General features: G+C 40.7%; 1 protein-coding gene across 2 annotated transcripts in view; it reads right to left on the minus strand.

Moving 5' to 3' along the window:
- The window catches only part of LOC144071082 (metabotropic glutamate receptor 8-like), a 29277-nt gene that overhangs the window by 11575 nt on the left and 424 nt on the right, over window positions 1-17278 (minus strand). For both annotated transcript variants that reach the window (XM_077595868.1, XM_077595869.1), the window contains exons 2-3: window positions 14460-15132; window positions 9568-9784 (exon numbers count right to left, since the gene is read on the minus strand). In XM_077595868.1, coding sequence (XP_077451994.1) covers window positions 9568-9784; window positions 14460-14966 — 724 coding nt within the window. In that variant the 5' untranslated portion in view covers window positions 14967-15132. The remainder of the gene's footprint in view (window positions 1-9567; window positions 9785-14459; window positions 15133-17278) is intronic.

The following is a 17278-nucleotide window of genomic DNA, read 5'->3' on the forward strand; positions in this document are numbered from 1 at the left end:
TAAAAAAACAGACACTCAACCTTTAATGTAACTTCAAACAAAACTAAATTCTAAATTAGTTGTAATCTTTTTTACCTTACTTAGTTCTACGGGTTGACACCACCTGGCCGCTCCGCGGAAGTCTTCAAAACAAACGCATCAAGCGTTGTTTGTTTTTGTCTACCCTTCAAAATATTTCGATAATGTCGAATACAAATGTCATCATAATACGATGATGCGCGACCACTTGCCAGTTTGTCAGGGTGAGTCTTTTCAATAAAATCCGAAACCTCTTGCCACTTCGCGAGCATGTTTTTGATATCTTTTGTAGCCGCCTATTCCACCGCCTCCTCGCTACTAAGTTCCGGCAACAAATGTTCACGCTCCTGTAGGTCGATTAAATCCTGTCCGCCTGGGCATTTTTTCCAAAAAAGACCAGTTTCATCGCAGTTGAAAACTTGCTGGGGGGTGTAATTTTCCTGGGCGATAATCAAGGCAAATGTCTTAATAAATTCCACCGCAGCTTTCGAATTGCAACTCGCCGCTTCTCCGTGTCGGATTACAGAGTGTATTCCAGATCGTTTTTTAAATGTTTCGAACCAGCCATGACTCGCTTTAAATGTTTGTGAAGTTGTTGAAGGCTCTCCTTTCGTTGATATCAAATCTATGTAAATTCGGCTGGCTTTTTCACAAATGGTAGACTCGGCCAGGCTATCTCCTGCTAATTGTTTATCTTTTATCCACAATAAAAGAAGGTTCTCCATCTCGTCGTGAATGTCACTGCGCCGGTGGGAAATGATAGATAGTCCTTTGGTCGGCCTCTTCTCCTTAATTGCGTCCCTCTGCTTAAGGATGGAGGATATGGTTGACGTATTCCTCTCGTATTGCCGAGCGAGCTCGGTAACACGTACCCCACGCTCATGTTTTTCAATTATTTCGCGTTTCATGTCCATTGTCAACGGTCGCCTTTTCTTAGCAAAACTTTGCCGATCCATTGTAATACGTATTGTTTACCTGGTATGTAAATGTAGACCAAGTGGGGGGAAAACGCGTGTGGAAATGCAAAGTCCGCCCACCAGTGCTCGTAGACATATTTTTTACACGAAAGAGATGCAAAAACAAAAAAATGCCATGGCGACCTGGCTTGGTCGCATCATGAAATTTTGACCGCATCACGGGCGAATTATTCGATCGAAATTTCCCCCGTAAGACGAGCATTCCGTATGACGAACGGTCGTATGACGAGGTACCACTGTACATCATTGGAATACATCTAATTTTATTGAGATCAGTCAACTAATTACGGAAGGATAGAACTTCGCCACTTTAAATTAATGTAATAAACAGCCTTAAATGCTTATAAATATAGAATATTGCTGCCAAATTTAATTCTTACGCTCTGTCCAAAATTAGCGGAGGAGTGGCAATTTTATTTAGAGTCTAGGGCAAAAAAACAAGCATATTTTTGAAATATGTTCTAAAAATACGGAAAGATTTTTAAAAAAGGGTCAAGAAAAATAAAAAAAAATAATGTGTAAAATTTGTGATGTCAAATAATTTAAATAAATTCAAATCATATCATTCAATGTCAATGTAGAATTTTCTTTTTAAAAAAGCAAAGAAATTTAGTGGGGAAAACAAGGTAAAATTAAACTACTATCAAAATTGAAAAAAATAGATGAACAAGATAAAATGAATTTAGACTTTAAGATTACTTAGTAATTTAAAATAGTAGATTGATATTTCCATCTTTATTTTGCAGTAACCACATTAAAATGTGGATTTGAGTCCTGAACTCAGAAGCAATTTTTAACTTAACAATGACTTGTAAAACCAAAACAACTTTTTGAGGACATCAAAGAAAATCAAGCGTGAAAGAGCACATGAAGACCAGCGGCATATGTCCAGTCTGGGGTAAATCGGAGCGGTGACCGTTCTGAGCTAATTGGCTCAGAGAAACGTCTTTGTTCGCCTACTGCTGATTCTCAGAGGAACAAAATAGCAGGAACAAAATAGCAGGAACAAAGTAGCGGAAAAAAAGAATTTCGTTTGGAAACTGGCTGAGTCTCAACCTTCTTAACTTCTCAGCTTTCAGGCGGCAAAACGCACCAATCAGCATTTTGCACTTGCTTTTCTCACTTTATCGTCAACGAGAAGATTTAACATCTCGTCCTGTTGGTTTGTCATTAATAAAAAAGATAAAACCCTTCTGCTTCATCATCAATAAGAAGACAAGTCAGCTTTGTTATCATGGCTAACCACACACTTTGAAAAGGATGTATTTTTGCAATTCCCAGCATCAAATGTGGTTACTAATATGCAATCTTCTCACTGTACTTGAGCAAACAGGATTCGTACAATACATGAGAAATAATAGTAATAATGGTTTCATTTCACTGACACAACTTTCTAAGTCACCAAAATTGCTAATTCGTGTTGCTGTATGTATATTTTTGACCCAGCAGATTTGATCATTTTTTCTGTTAACCCATAATAAAGTCATAAAAGAACCAAACTTCATGAATGTTTTTTGTTCCAATCACTCTATCAGAGAAAAATCTGAGTTGTAGAAATAACTGGAAACTCAAAAGAGCCATGACATTATGTTCTTCACAAGTGTATGTAAACTTTTGACCACAACTGTATGTTGTGAATGAATTGAAAAATAAATTTACTCATTGAAAAAAAAAACATTTAATATTTCAATGTCAAATATGTTTGTAAAGTCATTTGAGATGTTTTGGTGATTCAGAGCTTTATGAATAAACTACACTTGACTTGTGCTGCGCTTTGTCCTGTCAAGGCAATCGTGCTGCCGTTACCTGGGAAACTTTTCAAGCTCCTGCTGCATCAACAAAACAGAAACGATTGGTGTCCTTCACTGCCACGTGGTGATAAATTCCAGTTAGTGAAGTGACGCATCAATTGAAAGGCCTGTCTTTGAACGTTCTCAGCATGTACCTTTTTGCTGCATGCTAGGAAAACATTCGCTTAGACTAATTGAAAAGTTGCTTCACGTCATTGTCATGGTCTTAAGAAGTTCTTTGAACTCTCAGGAGCTTTGTCTTGCAGAGCCAATACATGCTCTGAAAAGAAAAGGCAGCTAAATTCTTGACTAGAGGAGGACATTCTTCACAGAGTTCCCAATATTTAGAGCATTTGACTGTCACAATACCAAATAAGACAGAGAAAATATTTCTTAGTGTTAATGTAAGCATTTTGTGTGGTATATGTTCAAAAATGGCCATTGTTTAGCGGGAACTAGTGGAGGAATGTTAAATATTCCTTTAGAAGATTAACTGACTTTTTCCTTTTCTGTAAAGAAAGATGAGAGAGCTCAATAGTAAATTGCCTGCTCTGTACCATCCTCCACCCTTCATTTGCTCTCTTTTGCTGTGGAGCTTAAAGAAAATCCTTCTACTTTTAGGATTTCCTTATCGGTTTCCCTCCCTCGGGGACGTCGGCTCGCTTCTGAATCTTCAGGTGCAAATTTGACATGACAGCACTGAGTTCAAGTGATTTCTCATTCGCCATCTTCATTTTGCTTAACACTTTCAAAAATATATATTTTCACGTCACAGCTCATTAAAATCCTATCGCGCCTTGTCATTATTTAAACACTGTTCTCACTGCACCTCCTTACATTAAAGGCATGCAGGCTTATATAGGTAGGGATTAATTCACTGCTGGGCATTTATATTCATCAACTGAAATCCAACCATTTACTGTCACCACCTTCTCTATACAGTGCCTCAAAAAAGTATTTGCTCATTCTTTTTATTTTATTTCATTTTTTTCTCCCACATATTGCGCTTGTAGTAGCCCAACAAATGCGTTTATGGAAATACTGGCAATCAGTCACATAGACAATCATTCGCACTTGCTTTCAAACTGTCAATGATCAAAAGCTACCTGCAAAAAAATTCATCAATATTCACTGACAATTGGTAGTAATCAGGAAGCAGGGATCCAAAGCTATGTTCACACGAGCCAATAATAGTTTCTTAGTCAATAAGCGACACCTGTTTTTTTTCATGCAGTGTGAAACGATTTTTCAAATCAGACCTAGATTCATTCTTACATGATTGAAAATAGTATACTTATCCGATGCCTCTGCAGTATAAAGGCAAATCCCCAAAAATGCAACCTGTATGTTATAAACGAATGAACTACATCACCATTGTTCGGCAAAAGGAACAATAGGCAGAGTTCACAATATTTAGAGCATTTTGACTGTCACAATACCAAATAAAACAGAGAAAATCCTTCTACTTCTAAACAATGGGGGACAAAGGCAGGTAAAATAACTTTCCATTCTTGAGACCGCATGTGAGACTATCGGGTTAAAAAAAAACATGGACTCAGGTGGCATAAAATCTTCAAAATTGCCAGACAACTATAAGCGAAGACCACCCAAAGGGACCCAAATGAAATTTCCCGAATACGGGATGAATAAAGTTATCCAATCCAATCCAATACTTATTTACGCAAAGACTGCAACACGTTGCATTGACCATGCATGTCAGTTGGCCACATTCCGTTCACATTGCAAGTCCAATACCTGCAGACACTATAACTTCTCCAAAAGCCACTTAGCCATATTTGTGTTTTTGTTGTAATATTACTCTGTTAAATGACAATTTATGGTTAGGAAATGTTCGTGTTGTTAAAGAGTTTGATCTTTGCAAAAACTGAAGTGATCTTCCGTATGGCTGCTACAATCTTTCTGGACAACCTTCCCAGGCAGGTCCCCTTTTTTGCATGCGTTTTAGACCCAACCGGATTGTCCCTCAAATTCTCCAATGAGGCGGGATCATTTTGGGTCAGGGGTGTTTCGGGAATAAAGGAGTGTCTGACGGATGATTGCGCCCGTGGGTTTACTTGGGTCTCCGCATCAGACACTATGTCCGTGGAGTTGTCAGACTGGCAGCTACAAGAAAGGCAGCAATGGAAAAATGGGTGTAGCAGAACCTTCTGGGAGTTGACCCTCAGATTGGGATCCAGGTCCAACATCTTTTTCACAAGGCGGACAAAGAGCTGCTCGGTACGTTTTTGTCCTACGACGTCCACCATAACCAGTTTCAACTCATCCAGGGAGGTGAGTATGAGTGATCTCCCACCTTTGGGCTGGCATCCTGTGTCCTTGGCAAACTGCTCGGGTGACTTGAGCCTCCACCTCTGTACCCCATTGCACTCTTTGTGGAAATATTGGGTCACTTCCTTTCCGCGGTCCAGCACGTAATCCGCCGGCTGTCCCTGAGTGTTTGTGACAAAGTTCAAAATTTCGTACTCTGTCTTCCCGGGATACAGCGGCTGGCCCGTGGCAAGCTCCACGGCAACCAGTCCCAGCGACCACACGTCCACTGTCTCATTGAATGGAATCCCCAGAATGACTTCGGGTGCTCGGTACCACAATGTCTGCACGCAATCTCCTGGTGCAATGTCCAACACGTTTTTGGCCAAGCCAAAGTCGGCAAGCTTGACTTTGAGAGGCTGAAGATGGCGGTCCACCACCATGATGTTCTCAGGTTTGATGTCAGCGTGGACGAGCCCCATCTTGCTCATGTGGGAGAGTGCCGTAGCCAATTGGTGGACAACGGGCCTCAGTTGCTGGACTGAAAGTGCACTGTGATTTTGCATGAACTCCCTCAGGTTCTGATCCAAGAGTTCAAAATTCAGGCAGATGTTCTCCTTGTGGAAGAAGAAGCCGTCCCATCGGACAATGTTGCACTTATCAGGATCCAGACTCCACAGTTGCTTCAGGATGGAGATCTCTTCCTTGGCATCATTGACAGAGTTCTGTTTGTTCTTAAAAACCTTGATGGCCACCATAGTGTCTGTCTCTGTATTGCGACATTTGACCACCACGCCAAAGGTACCTTCGCCAAGTACATCCTCCACGGTATGTACTCCACCCAGTGTCACCCCTTTGTACATCTTTAAGTCATCTGCGTGGACAAAGAGTGGAAATGTGTTAAATATCTACAGATTTGGGGGGGGGAGGATATTTGTCAATTTCGAGTATTTTTAAAACCATACTAATGATCATCAATATTAGCTGGATGAACAAAATGTTAGAGGATGTTTAAGACAACTAGGGTGTCTCTCAAAGCAAATTAGACCTCCTCCTTTGTGGTGTGATGTTGTTAAAAACATCAAGCTATGGACGTCGGGATTGTTTTTTCCAGTTTCTTTACGTCCAGCTGCATTGCAACTATATCCATATTAATTTGAAAGCTTTACTGCCAACAATCCCGCCAAATTTGCCTAATATTATCATAAATTACTTGTTGCACTATTGGTTTTGCACGCTTGACATTGTGCACATGCATTTAATATTTCAAATTATGGCAACACCTACCCGTCTGATTCATGTCGGGCTTTTTGCTGCTGGCCGAGCCAAGTGTGACGTGATGAGGTCAGGCTGAAGGACTGACGTAATGTACATTGTTGTCTTGTTGTTTTTGTTGTTGTCATCATGTAATGGCTCGAACTCACTAGCTCCTCAAAGAAGGCTAAGTGACAACCATCATTGTTTCTCTGTGACATCACTTTCCAAAGCGCAGTGTTAGGCATCAAAGAATGAGGGAGTTTACAACTGAAATGTAGCAATGAAGTCAATGCAAAGTGTTTGACATTTCTTTTGGTCCTGCTGAAGCAATTCTAGAGGCAGCACCCTGGTCACGTGGCTCGCCAGCACGGCCGCCATTAGCAAATCAGTCGACTAATTAATTCTTTTGACCAACGATGTCCATGTGCAATTTCGTTTAAATAAAACATTTAGAGCATATATACGGACACAGGAACCTCAACCACTATTTCTTGACATTATCAGAATTCATTCCTCCATTTTACAACTGTGGTCAGAAACTGGGATCGAACCCTCGATCTCAGATCTGTGAGTCCACCGGGCAGCCTCCTCAGAATGACAGTAACATGCTTCATGTGTAATCCATGTTGTCAGTCTAAAAATAGACTTGATCCTTAAAATAATTATTAAATTTTGAAACAGATTATATAACTTATATATGTCAAAGTAACTTCTCAAGAGAAATGAGATGTGGTGGTGAGACCACATCACCTTTGTCTATTTTTTGGAAGCAGTAGCGAACCGAAAAAGGAGGAAATTAGGATGAAGAATATAGAAAGGATTGTTAGCTTTGCACTTCCATGAATGATGGGAACAAAATTCATCATTTGGGCAAAACCTGGAAATGATGACGTGTGAAGCCTTGCTTGTGCAGACTACAGACTACAGAAAAAAGCAGCAGCATAATGCAACGGTGATCGCCTGCCAACTCACATTTTGAGAACATGCTGTGAAAGAATAATTTCAAAAGCTGCCAAAGTGTTTTCCCCCCAAAAAGAAAATCTTTTGAAGTCAAAAACTGGATGAAAACTATTATTTGTTAATAAATATGAATAATTATTCCTATAACATGTGTTGCATTTTGTTTACATTCTAACACAAGCACATTCATATAATTTTCTCAAACAACCCTAGAATTCTCAACAGTGTTGACACCCCTTAGGTTTCTAAACCACTGGGAATCTTTGAACCATGTGCAAACGAATTGGCTTCGAAGCGCCATTGCTTAAAGAGGCTTCAATTGGAAGCATAGACGTCCTGCTGGCTCGGGCTTTATTGATTAACTTCTTCACAGTTTCACTTCATAACCAATTTCTGATTTCCATAACAACAAATCCATGTAAGATTTGGAGGGCAAGTAACTGTCCCTAAATATAAAACAATATTCATTTCGTTTGATTCAAAACAGAATATATGGGATTGCTAATCACTTTACGGGCGGCCCGGTGGGCGAGTGGTTTGTGCGTCAGCCTCACAGTTCTGAGGTTGAGGGTAGAGCTTTCATGTTCTCCTTGGGTTTGCGTGGGTTTTCTCCGGGTACTCCAGTTTCCTCCCACATCCCAAAAACATGCAGGGTTGGCTGGTCGAACACTACATTCCCGCTAGGTATGAGTGCGAGCGTAAATGTTTGTCTGTCTCCTTATGCTCTGTGATTGGCTGACCACCAATTTAGGGTGTCCTCTGCCTGGTGCCGATAATTAGCTAGGATAGGCTCCAGGGCCCCCCACGACCCTAGTGAGGATAAGTGGTTCGGAAAATGAATTAATGAATAATCACTTTTCCATATTTACACGCTGTTGCCTGCCAATTGCATATTTGCATGGATACTGCCATCGGATAGCAACCAGCATATACTATATAGTATTTCAGTTGATCATAGTATAATGACATCTGTGCCAGCTATTAAGATTGCCACCCCGGGTTGTTACATCCATCTGCCGGCTGTCACCAAGCTGTGCTAAAGGCTTGAGAGGAGGTCACAGCGGGTTTTCCTGGAGACCTGGCCAGTTGTCACCATGGTGACGTGCTCGTCGGGTGAGGACTGACATCTCAGTGATGGTATCCATTTCTGCGGGGACTCTCTGCAGACTTTAACTTCCATATGGGTCACATATGAAGGTTAACCTTTACAGAATTTTGTACTGATCGTCTCCGTTCACCGCAGAATGCACCACTTTTGAAATAAGATAACATAAAATATATTTAAAAAAACTAAAAAGTTGAGACCCAGTACATTAAGAGTGAATGGCAAAAGACCAAAAGACGATCAGACTGGTAGAAACTCCAAAGAACTACAATGCTATATGACAGCTAAAGACATCATGAATTTTAACAACTGTAAGATTGAAAAACAACTGAAAGACTGATTTAGACTTTAGGACCATTATCCAAATACCATGAGGCTGCTTCTCACACTACAAGACAGCAAGTGTCTATTGTTTCGTGGACATGAAAGGGTAGAAATTGAAATGATTTGTCACAATGCGGTTGAATTCGAAAGGTTTGAGGCTGACGCACAAAATGTAAATGCTGTCGTGAGCAACCAGATACTACCCGCCATCAGTGCTAACCAAAAGAGGCCAGTTAATACCGTATTTATTCGAGTATAACGTGCACCCATGTATAAGACGCACCCATAATTCGTGACATAAAATTGGTATACATCTTTTTTTAGTTTTTCTCAGCTCACACCTAGGATTGCACCAGTACAGGTAACTGGCAAATGCTGAACACATGTCGCCTAGACAAAACATTTATTCACAACATATGGTGCAGAAACCTGGTAAAACAAACTACCGTATTTTCACGACTATAAGGCGCACTTAAAAGTCTTAAATTTTCTCCAAAATAGACAGGGCGCCTTATAATCCAGTGCGCTTTATATATGGAAAAAAATTAAAATGTGTCATTCATTGAGGGTGCGCCTTATAATGCGGTGCGCCTTATAGTCGTGAAAATACGGTACTACCAATGTGCCACAATTCTCAAATTGAATTAGGCAAGATTCATACATGAAATACAGTCTTCAGGTGTTCAAATGCTTCTCAAAAGTTCACGATCGTGCTTTTTTTACTACATAAAATCATGTCTCGCATTTTGAAAATGATATGCGATACGACTATTGGTGCCCACGATACACCCAAAAACATAAAAATTAAGAAAATAGTGTTGACAAGACAATGAAGATGGCTGAAAAGTATTGAGCATTGTGTTCTTACCCGACTCTCTGGAGATTTGCACAAAGGCCTCTACGCCGCTCTCCCCGTAGCTGCCCTCGGAGGCCAGCGTGGAGACGTAGTTCCAACCCATTGCTGTGACAATGTCCATCATAGCCTGAGCCTGGTATGAGTCTGGAGGAACCACACGCGAGAAGAAGTCGTAGCGAGTGTTGTCACTCAGTTCGGGGGCTGTTGACGCGTAGCTGATCTGGGGAATCTGGGGGAGACAACCAATAACTTGACATACTTTCTGAGTTTCTAAATAATTTCATACCCATTATGTATTGAGTTTTCAGTCACTTTGCAGTGCTGTTGTAAAGCGTAGTGATGATGCGCTAAAATGAGGTTTTTAATTCATCTGACAGTATATAGGCTTTCATCTCTTCAACCTGCTGCCCTCTGGCAGGGGCTACAGGCCCATAACAGCCAAAACAAAGGACAGTTTCTTCCCAAGAGCCGTCACCATACTCAACTCGAGTTCAGCACCTAGGAGGACGTAATCAAGACTCGTGTACTTACATTAAAACTCCATAGACTGCTAACCATTTTAGTCACTTTTTGTACTTATTTATGTGACCACTTATTCATATTGACTACTTATTTATTTATGACTTATTTATTGATTATTTATTTATTGTTTATTTATCATTTATTGTTATTTATTGATTATTTATTTATTGTTTATTTATCATTTATTATTATTATTGATTGTTTATTTATTGTTTTTTATCATTTATTATTATTTATTGATTATTCATTTATTGTTTATTTATTATTTATTATTATTTATTGATTGTTTATGTGTGCACTTTATGGTGAAGCTTTACATTTCATTATACTTGTATAATGACAATATAAACCTTCAATTCAATTAGCATGTGTTTGCTGACTCAAGCAAGAGACTGAGCCTGCTAGGCTACAGTTGTTCCACCACCAGTTGTATTGACTGACTTTTTAACCATCTTCCACATCCTCGTACAGTTGACTTTTTAGCCTACATCTGATGCGGTGATGACATCATAGCAGGAGGAGGCTGAGAGTTCAATGACATCATCACAGAGGCGGCATGTTCCATGACAAGTCGATGTGAGTCACTCTGACATTTTAGGGTTAAGCTGCAGGAGGATGGGACATGATGGCAACTGACAGGCGCCTGCTGACACCCGGCCGTCGTCGCTCCCGTGATTCAACCGCCGGGACAGACTGAGTTACGAGCGGCAGCCGTCTCAGTTAGCGTTAGCGATGAGCTAATGTCAGAACTCTACACAACAGGGATGAAGGCGCGGGCATCGAGGGGAACGCTTTCCACCCTCCCCGCGGCCACAGTGAAGAATGACACGCTGAGATGTGACGGCCGCAGCATATGTGGGCGGCGAAGGCGGGAAGCAAATCAAGCGTGAAGTGTGCTTACAAAACACCACAATATGAAGATGTGAAAGAAGAACAATAAGAAAACCAAAAGATGCATCAAGTAACAAAACAAAAAACAGGGTAGTGAGGAGTGAAGAAAAGACGGATAAACCCCCCTCACAAATTTTGTTAGACTTCCAATTTTTATGATGTGAGAATTTAACCGGGCTGTCCAGTGGTTGGTGCGCTGGCCTCACAGTTCTGAGATCGACGGTTCGATCCATGGTCCCTCTTCACTGTGTGGAGTTTGCTTGTTCTCCCGGGCTTGTGTGGGTTTTCTCGGGGTACACCGGATTCCTCCCATGTCCCGAAAACATGCAGGGTAGGCTGGTTGAACACTCTAAAGTGCCTCTAGTGCGAGCGTAAAAGGTTGTCCGTCTCCTTGTGCCCTGCGATTGGCTGGCCACCGATTCAGGCTGTCCCCTGCCCAGTGCCGATAGTTAGTTAGGATAGGCTCCAGCACCCCCCACAACCCTGTGAGGATAAGCTATTCAGAAAATAAAAGAGAAGTTAACCTTTGCTTCACTTCAACGGCTTACGCATTCGAGCACTCTTTGAAATAAGCATTTTTGCAAAGGAGCGATCTCATGTAAAAATAAAAAGTACGCTGACATTAAACTTAATGTGTTGTGCAAGACTTAGTTAGAGGAGCAGATAAGTCGCCAGTGTTAAGGGTGTGTGCGTGAATGTGGAGAAATGTATCAATGCAGTTAATAAGTGTAGTTGGATTGGCGTCTGTGGTCAAACAATGAGCCATTGAGGCATTCACGTAGAAAATTCTAAACAAATAACAACTGTCAAACAAAATGATAGATGTTAAAAAAGTTTGTGTTATTTCATGTCCATTGGAGCTTGTGTCCAAGACAGTTGACTTAAATCACTTCCTTTACGCTTTGTTGCATCATTAATGTGACAGCTGACTGCTCAATTGCATTTACTTTGAGCAATAATTCTTTCTAAAGGGAAACATTTGCCTCAAACTCATGCTTTTTTTACACTTTGAATGCCACAATGTATTTTCTGTTATATGTCCCAAAAAAAGTTACATGAAACAAAGATGAAAGATGCATTTCTCCTATTCCTTAATGTGTATTCTCCAAAAAAAAATCTCTGAATGGCTTCATAATTACTTATTTTGTATGTTGATGTGAATATCTCAGTGTATACAAATTTTGGTTGGAAGAGAGAATCAATTATTCCAAGTTGCTCTTAATTTAAGAAGAAAAAAAAGCTCTAGTTGTGTTTTCATTCATTCATTTATCCAATTATCCTCAATAGGGTCGCAGGGGTGCTGGAGTCTATTCAAGCCAACAAATATGTTTGGACTGAAAAAAATAATTTACATACAATAGCTCATATATAGTATACATATATCCAGGTCGGTCCTCCTGTGTGGAGTTTGCATGTTCTCCCCAAGCCTGCGTGGGTTTTCTCCGGGTACTTCGTTTTCCTCCGACATTACAAAAACATGCATAGTAGGCTGGTTGGACACTCTAAATTGCCCCTGGGTATGAGTGTGAGTGTGCCACCTACGTATTCAGGGTGCCCCCTGCCTCCGTTCCGAAGTGAGCTGGGATAGGCTCCAGCACCCTCCGAGCGATCCTGCGAGGTTAAGCGATTTAGAAAATGAATGAATGAATAAATATATATACATATGCAGATTCTCTGATTTTTTTTGATGATATTATGGAGAGTAGATGAGAAAATCCATATATCCTTACAACTGTGCATTGAGGAACTGTTTTAACTGTTTGACTATTTTCCCACGCATTTGTTCAGAAAAATTTGAATTTCATCCCATCCTTGCTTATGAGCAACTGAACCCTTTAGGAGTGGGTGTTCCTTTATTACTCAGTCATGGCATGCCCCTGCTTCCTGTCAACCTCCCCTGAGAAATGTTTCACACAGCTGTTATTGAGCATTCCTCAGCTTTGCCCAGTCTTTTTTTTTTTGCCCGTCCCTATAGCTTTGGAACATAAAGGCAATGGAAAATGATTGACGATCAACTTTATCAGAATTGGCGTTCATAGTAATTAGATTTTTAATCCAATTTTTAAGTGCAGCATTTTCTATTTCCTACAGTTAATATTGTCGTGATATTGAACTCTACATTATGTGGGTTTGGCTTACAAAAAAGTATTCTTTTTTTTAAATTAATTTTGGGGTTGGGTGGTAGTACTTGAATGGTAATTTTTTTTTAAAGATTTTTTATGAAAAAGGTTTGAGAAGCCCTGTTATTATAAAAGGGCATTATTCAATCAAATTCTTTCTATACAGCATTTTACAAGGAGTACATGCAGTAACAGGAGCAGGAGCATCTTAAGTCATAAAGCTTTTGAGTCTTACAAATCCTGGGGCAAAAATCTCACTATTCGAAGTCGTGAAAAGATTTTTATCCAAATGTGTTTAAAAAGCAATGCATCAAAGATTCTTCATTCTTTTTTCCTTGTTCACAATACCAACAGAGAGAAGATGAAAATTTATTGCGGTAAGCAGATCTTCTCACACTGCAAAGATGCGTGAACATTGCGACTCATTTTCACCCGATGAGTGCTAGCGACACTTATAACAACACCAACTTTTTCAAGGGGGACAAACACATTTTCAAAAAAGCTTGGGAGAAAACATCAGCAGAATCTAGTCATTTTCCACACCCAGCCTGCTAACTACTCCTGCTAATTTTGGATGAAATAATGTCACTATATATACGATATAATACATACTATATATATTGGCCTACTGATGGGATCAGGAACCTTCTTAACAGAGACAGCCATAAACAATTCATATTTTCTAATATTATTATTTAAAAGTAAAAATATATGAAAATGTGTGCATTTTTAGTCATTTAACCACTTTCCACCACAAGTCTGAATTCTTTTGAAAACAGTTTTATACCATTGCTAACAAACCTGCATGCAGTAAAGTAATGAAAAAAAGAGTTATGATTTAAAAGGTGCTAGAGGTAGTGTCAACGGCACAGTGCCGACATCATGCTCCTATTGGTGCGTTCGGGAATCAGCTGTCTCATCAGCAGTTTCCATATTTTACCTCTCAGGTTAGGGGCAAATCATATGCACCATCAAAAGAGCCACATAAAGCTCCCAATACAAAGGTTCCCTACGCCTGACCTGTCGTATAAAAGTAATACCTTGAGATACGAGCTTAATGCGTTCCGGGACTGAGCTCGTATGTCGATTTTACTCGTATCTCTAATTCCTCGTATGTCGGGGTACTCATATGTCAAGGTATTACTCTATCTGAACATTTAAATATGTAAAATAAAAATATCTGGTGCCATCTAGCGTGCATATTGTCTAGACCCCGAATATAAGACGCCCAACACTTTTTCTTTCTTTTTGAATGCAAAAAACACTGTCTTATATTCGGGAAAATACAGAAACTGAATAATTTGTGTCTATCAGAAGCTTTAATTATCCTGACAAACAAGAAGTTAGATTTTTTTTTTACAGTGTTCCTACCTTGAAGAGCCGAAGGATGTTGGCCACCATGATGGAGACAGAGCTGGCCGCTGCCCCAATGACACCCACCACCTTGTCGGGCTTGGCGAATATGGGCGTCTGTCCATTGGTGCAGCGTACGTCACCCGCATCCCTCTCAATGAGAGCCTGTACGAAGGTGAGTGATTGCTCCAGGGCGTGAGTGTCTCGCGAGCACGTGTCCAGGACACGCGCACCCAGAGTGACATTGGGGAGAAGCTCGGGGTCTTTGTTGACAAGGTCGATGGCAAACAACATGGCCTCCAGACGGTGGATGCCCTTCTCCTTTTTCAGCTCGCCGCAGGGCAGCCCTCGCTCACCCCGGGCGTGCACTGGGAACAGGCCACCTAAGATGATGTCCCCATCTAGGCGAATGGAGTGCGCATACTCCTGCTGAAAATCCGGGTTTGGGGAGGGGGCGGTGGAACCCAGCAGGAGGCAGCTCTTTATTATCAGTAAAGACAGGAAGAAATGCCTGTTACGGGCCATCTCAGCGTAGTCAGTGGGCACGAAGCCAGAGGGACCATGGGAGCTGCCCCCTCACCCCACGAGGATCTAGAATGGGGGTCTCACACCTAAAAACTTGGAGCTCTGTGTTCTTCTGAAGATCTGGTTCTCTTGATGGACATTTTGTGGGACCTGCTTCACATACTTCCTGAAACAGAGGGAATAAAACTCAGCAACTTTTGGATGACAATAATTTAATTTTAATCAAAGCAACGAATTTTTGTGAAAAATTATAAAGCCAAGTTTAGACGGAAACAATGCAAAAACGCAAAAGAGGCGTTTTTTTTACTTTTTTGTTTGGGCATGTCTGCATGCACACAGATGCAAAAATACAACATAAAATACATTGGGCCGATTGAATAAATTTGAGCTACTTTTTACAAAATATGGAGGTTTTGGAGGAATGGTTTTGATGAGTTAAAACAGTTAAAGTTGAAAATCTACACCTTGAAGTTTAGCTACTATACATTGCTTTTTCACAGGAACAACTTCAGTCTAAATTTATCTGGCATTTTAGCACCTCACAGCGCCTGGATCTGTGCACTACAGGTAATTTGTAGGTGTGTAGGTAAATTCAACCAAATTGTATTAAAAATGACGTAACATTAAAATGAACTTGATGCATATATCCTTTTTAATCAACTCCTTGTGACAGGTGGATTTGACGCCGATTTCAATAGTAGTATTTTACCCACAGGAAAATCGAAAGAGCTTTACCGGTTCGCAGTGAGAAAATGCTTGGGGAGTGCTGCTCTACAATGATCTCCAACTGTTTTTTTTCTGATTATAATGTCAAAATACAAGTTGAGGTTTATCAGGAAAATGTCTTATCTTGAAAAGAAATTGTAATTTGGGGTGTTTTTTTTATTGAACTAGTGTATTTTTTTTGTTTTTGTTTTTGGTTTTTTAGCTGGAGGCTGTCTTTCTGCACTGGGAACCCTGGTGCAAAATTTCCAATATACAGCAATTGACTCTTCCAATTGTGGCCATTGACCGCAATGGTTATTTACTCATTCATAATAATGTGGCCCAGTTCGACCACTACCGCATGCAGTTAGTTACTAGGCTATTTGCCCACATAAACAGGGCATGCTCTATTGGTCCTTACCGTATATGCTGTACATGGCCCTTTTTCATTCAAATCTAGCGAGTGTTTTAACCATACTCTTGTTTAATAGTGTTTCAAATTTCAATCAAATGATTTCAAGAGAAAGGTCTGCAAAAGCAATAGACCCACACTGGCCGGCCACTATATTAGGTATACTACATTGCTTGTCGAGAGATGGACCAATGTTTACCTTCAGACCTCTTTAATCCTTTCTGACAAGGATTCAAGGAGGTACTGCAAACATTTTGCAAAATTGTGTTCCATTTTAACATGGCAGGATCCCACAGCTGATGCAGATTTGTCCACTGCCCGTTAATGATGAAAATCTTCTTTTCTACCACATTCCAAAGGTTCTCTATTGGGTTGAGATCTGTTGATGTGGGGGCCATTTGAGTACAGTCAACTCTGTCATGTTCAGGAACCCAATCTAAGAGGCTTCATGACATGGAAGTAGGCATCATAAGATGAGTAGACTGTGGTCATTAAGTAATCGACATGGTCAGGAACAATACTCATTTAGGATGGGGCGTTGTAATGATACATCAAGCATTAACAAGTCATTTTTAAATTATTTTGTCGGGACATTCTCTGCAAGCCATGGCAATGGTTGTGCATGAGAAGTCCACTAGATCAGCAGTTGTTGAAATACTCAGACCTACAGCCATGCAACATTTAAAGTCATTGAAACCACCATTCGTTCTTCCTTATTCTGATGCCCTGTTTGAAATGTTGCAAATCTTAACCCTGTCTCCAAGCCAAAATGCATGTGATTGGCCAATTAAAAATTTGCGTTGCCGAGCAGCTGGACAGGTGTGTCTTATAAATTGGCCACTGACTCTGGGATCCTGGGTTCAAATCCAGGTCACGTCCACCCGTGTGGAGTTTGCATGTGCCTGCGTGGGTTTCATCCGGGTACTCCGGTTTCCTCCCACATTCCAAAAACATGCATGGTAGGCTGATTGGACACTCTAAATTGCCCCTAGGTATGAGTGTGAGCGTGCATGGTTGTCCGTCTCCTTGTGCCCTACAATCGGCTGGCCACCGATCCAGGGTGTCCCCTGCCTCTGGCCCGGAGTCAGCTGGGATAGGCTCCAGCACCCCCCGCGACCCTAATGAGGATAAAGCGGTTCAGAAAATGAGATGAGAGATGAGATTTGATTATGCGTGCTGATGAATTAACTGAAAG

The sequence above is a fragment of the Stigmatopora argus genome, chromosome 3 (genome assembly GCF_051989625.1).
Source record: "Stigmatopora argus isolate UIUO_Sarg chromosome 3, RoL_Sarg_1.0, whole genome shotgun sequence".
Taxonomy (NCBI): domain Eukaryota; kingdom Metazoa; phylum Chordata; class Actinopteri; order Syngnathiformes; family Syngnathidae; genus Stigmatopora; species Stigmatopora argus.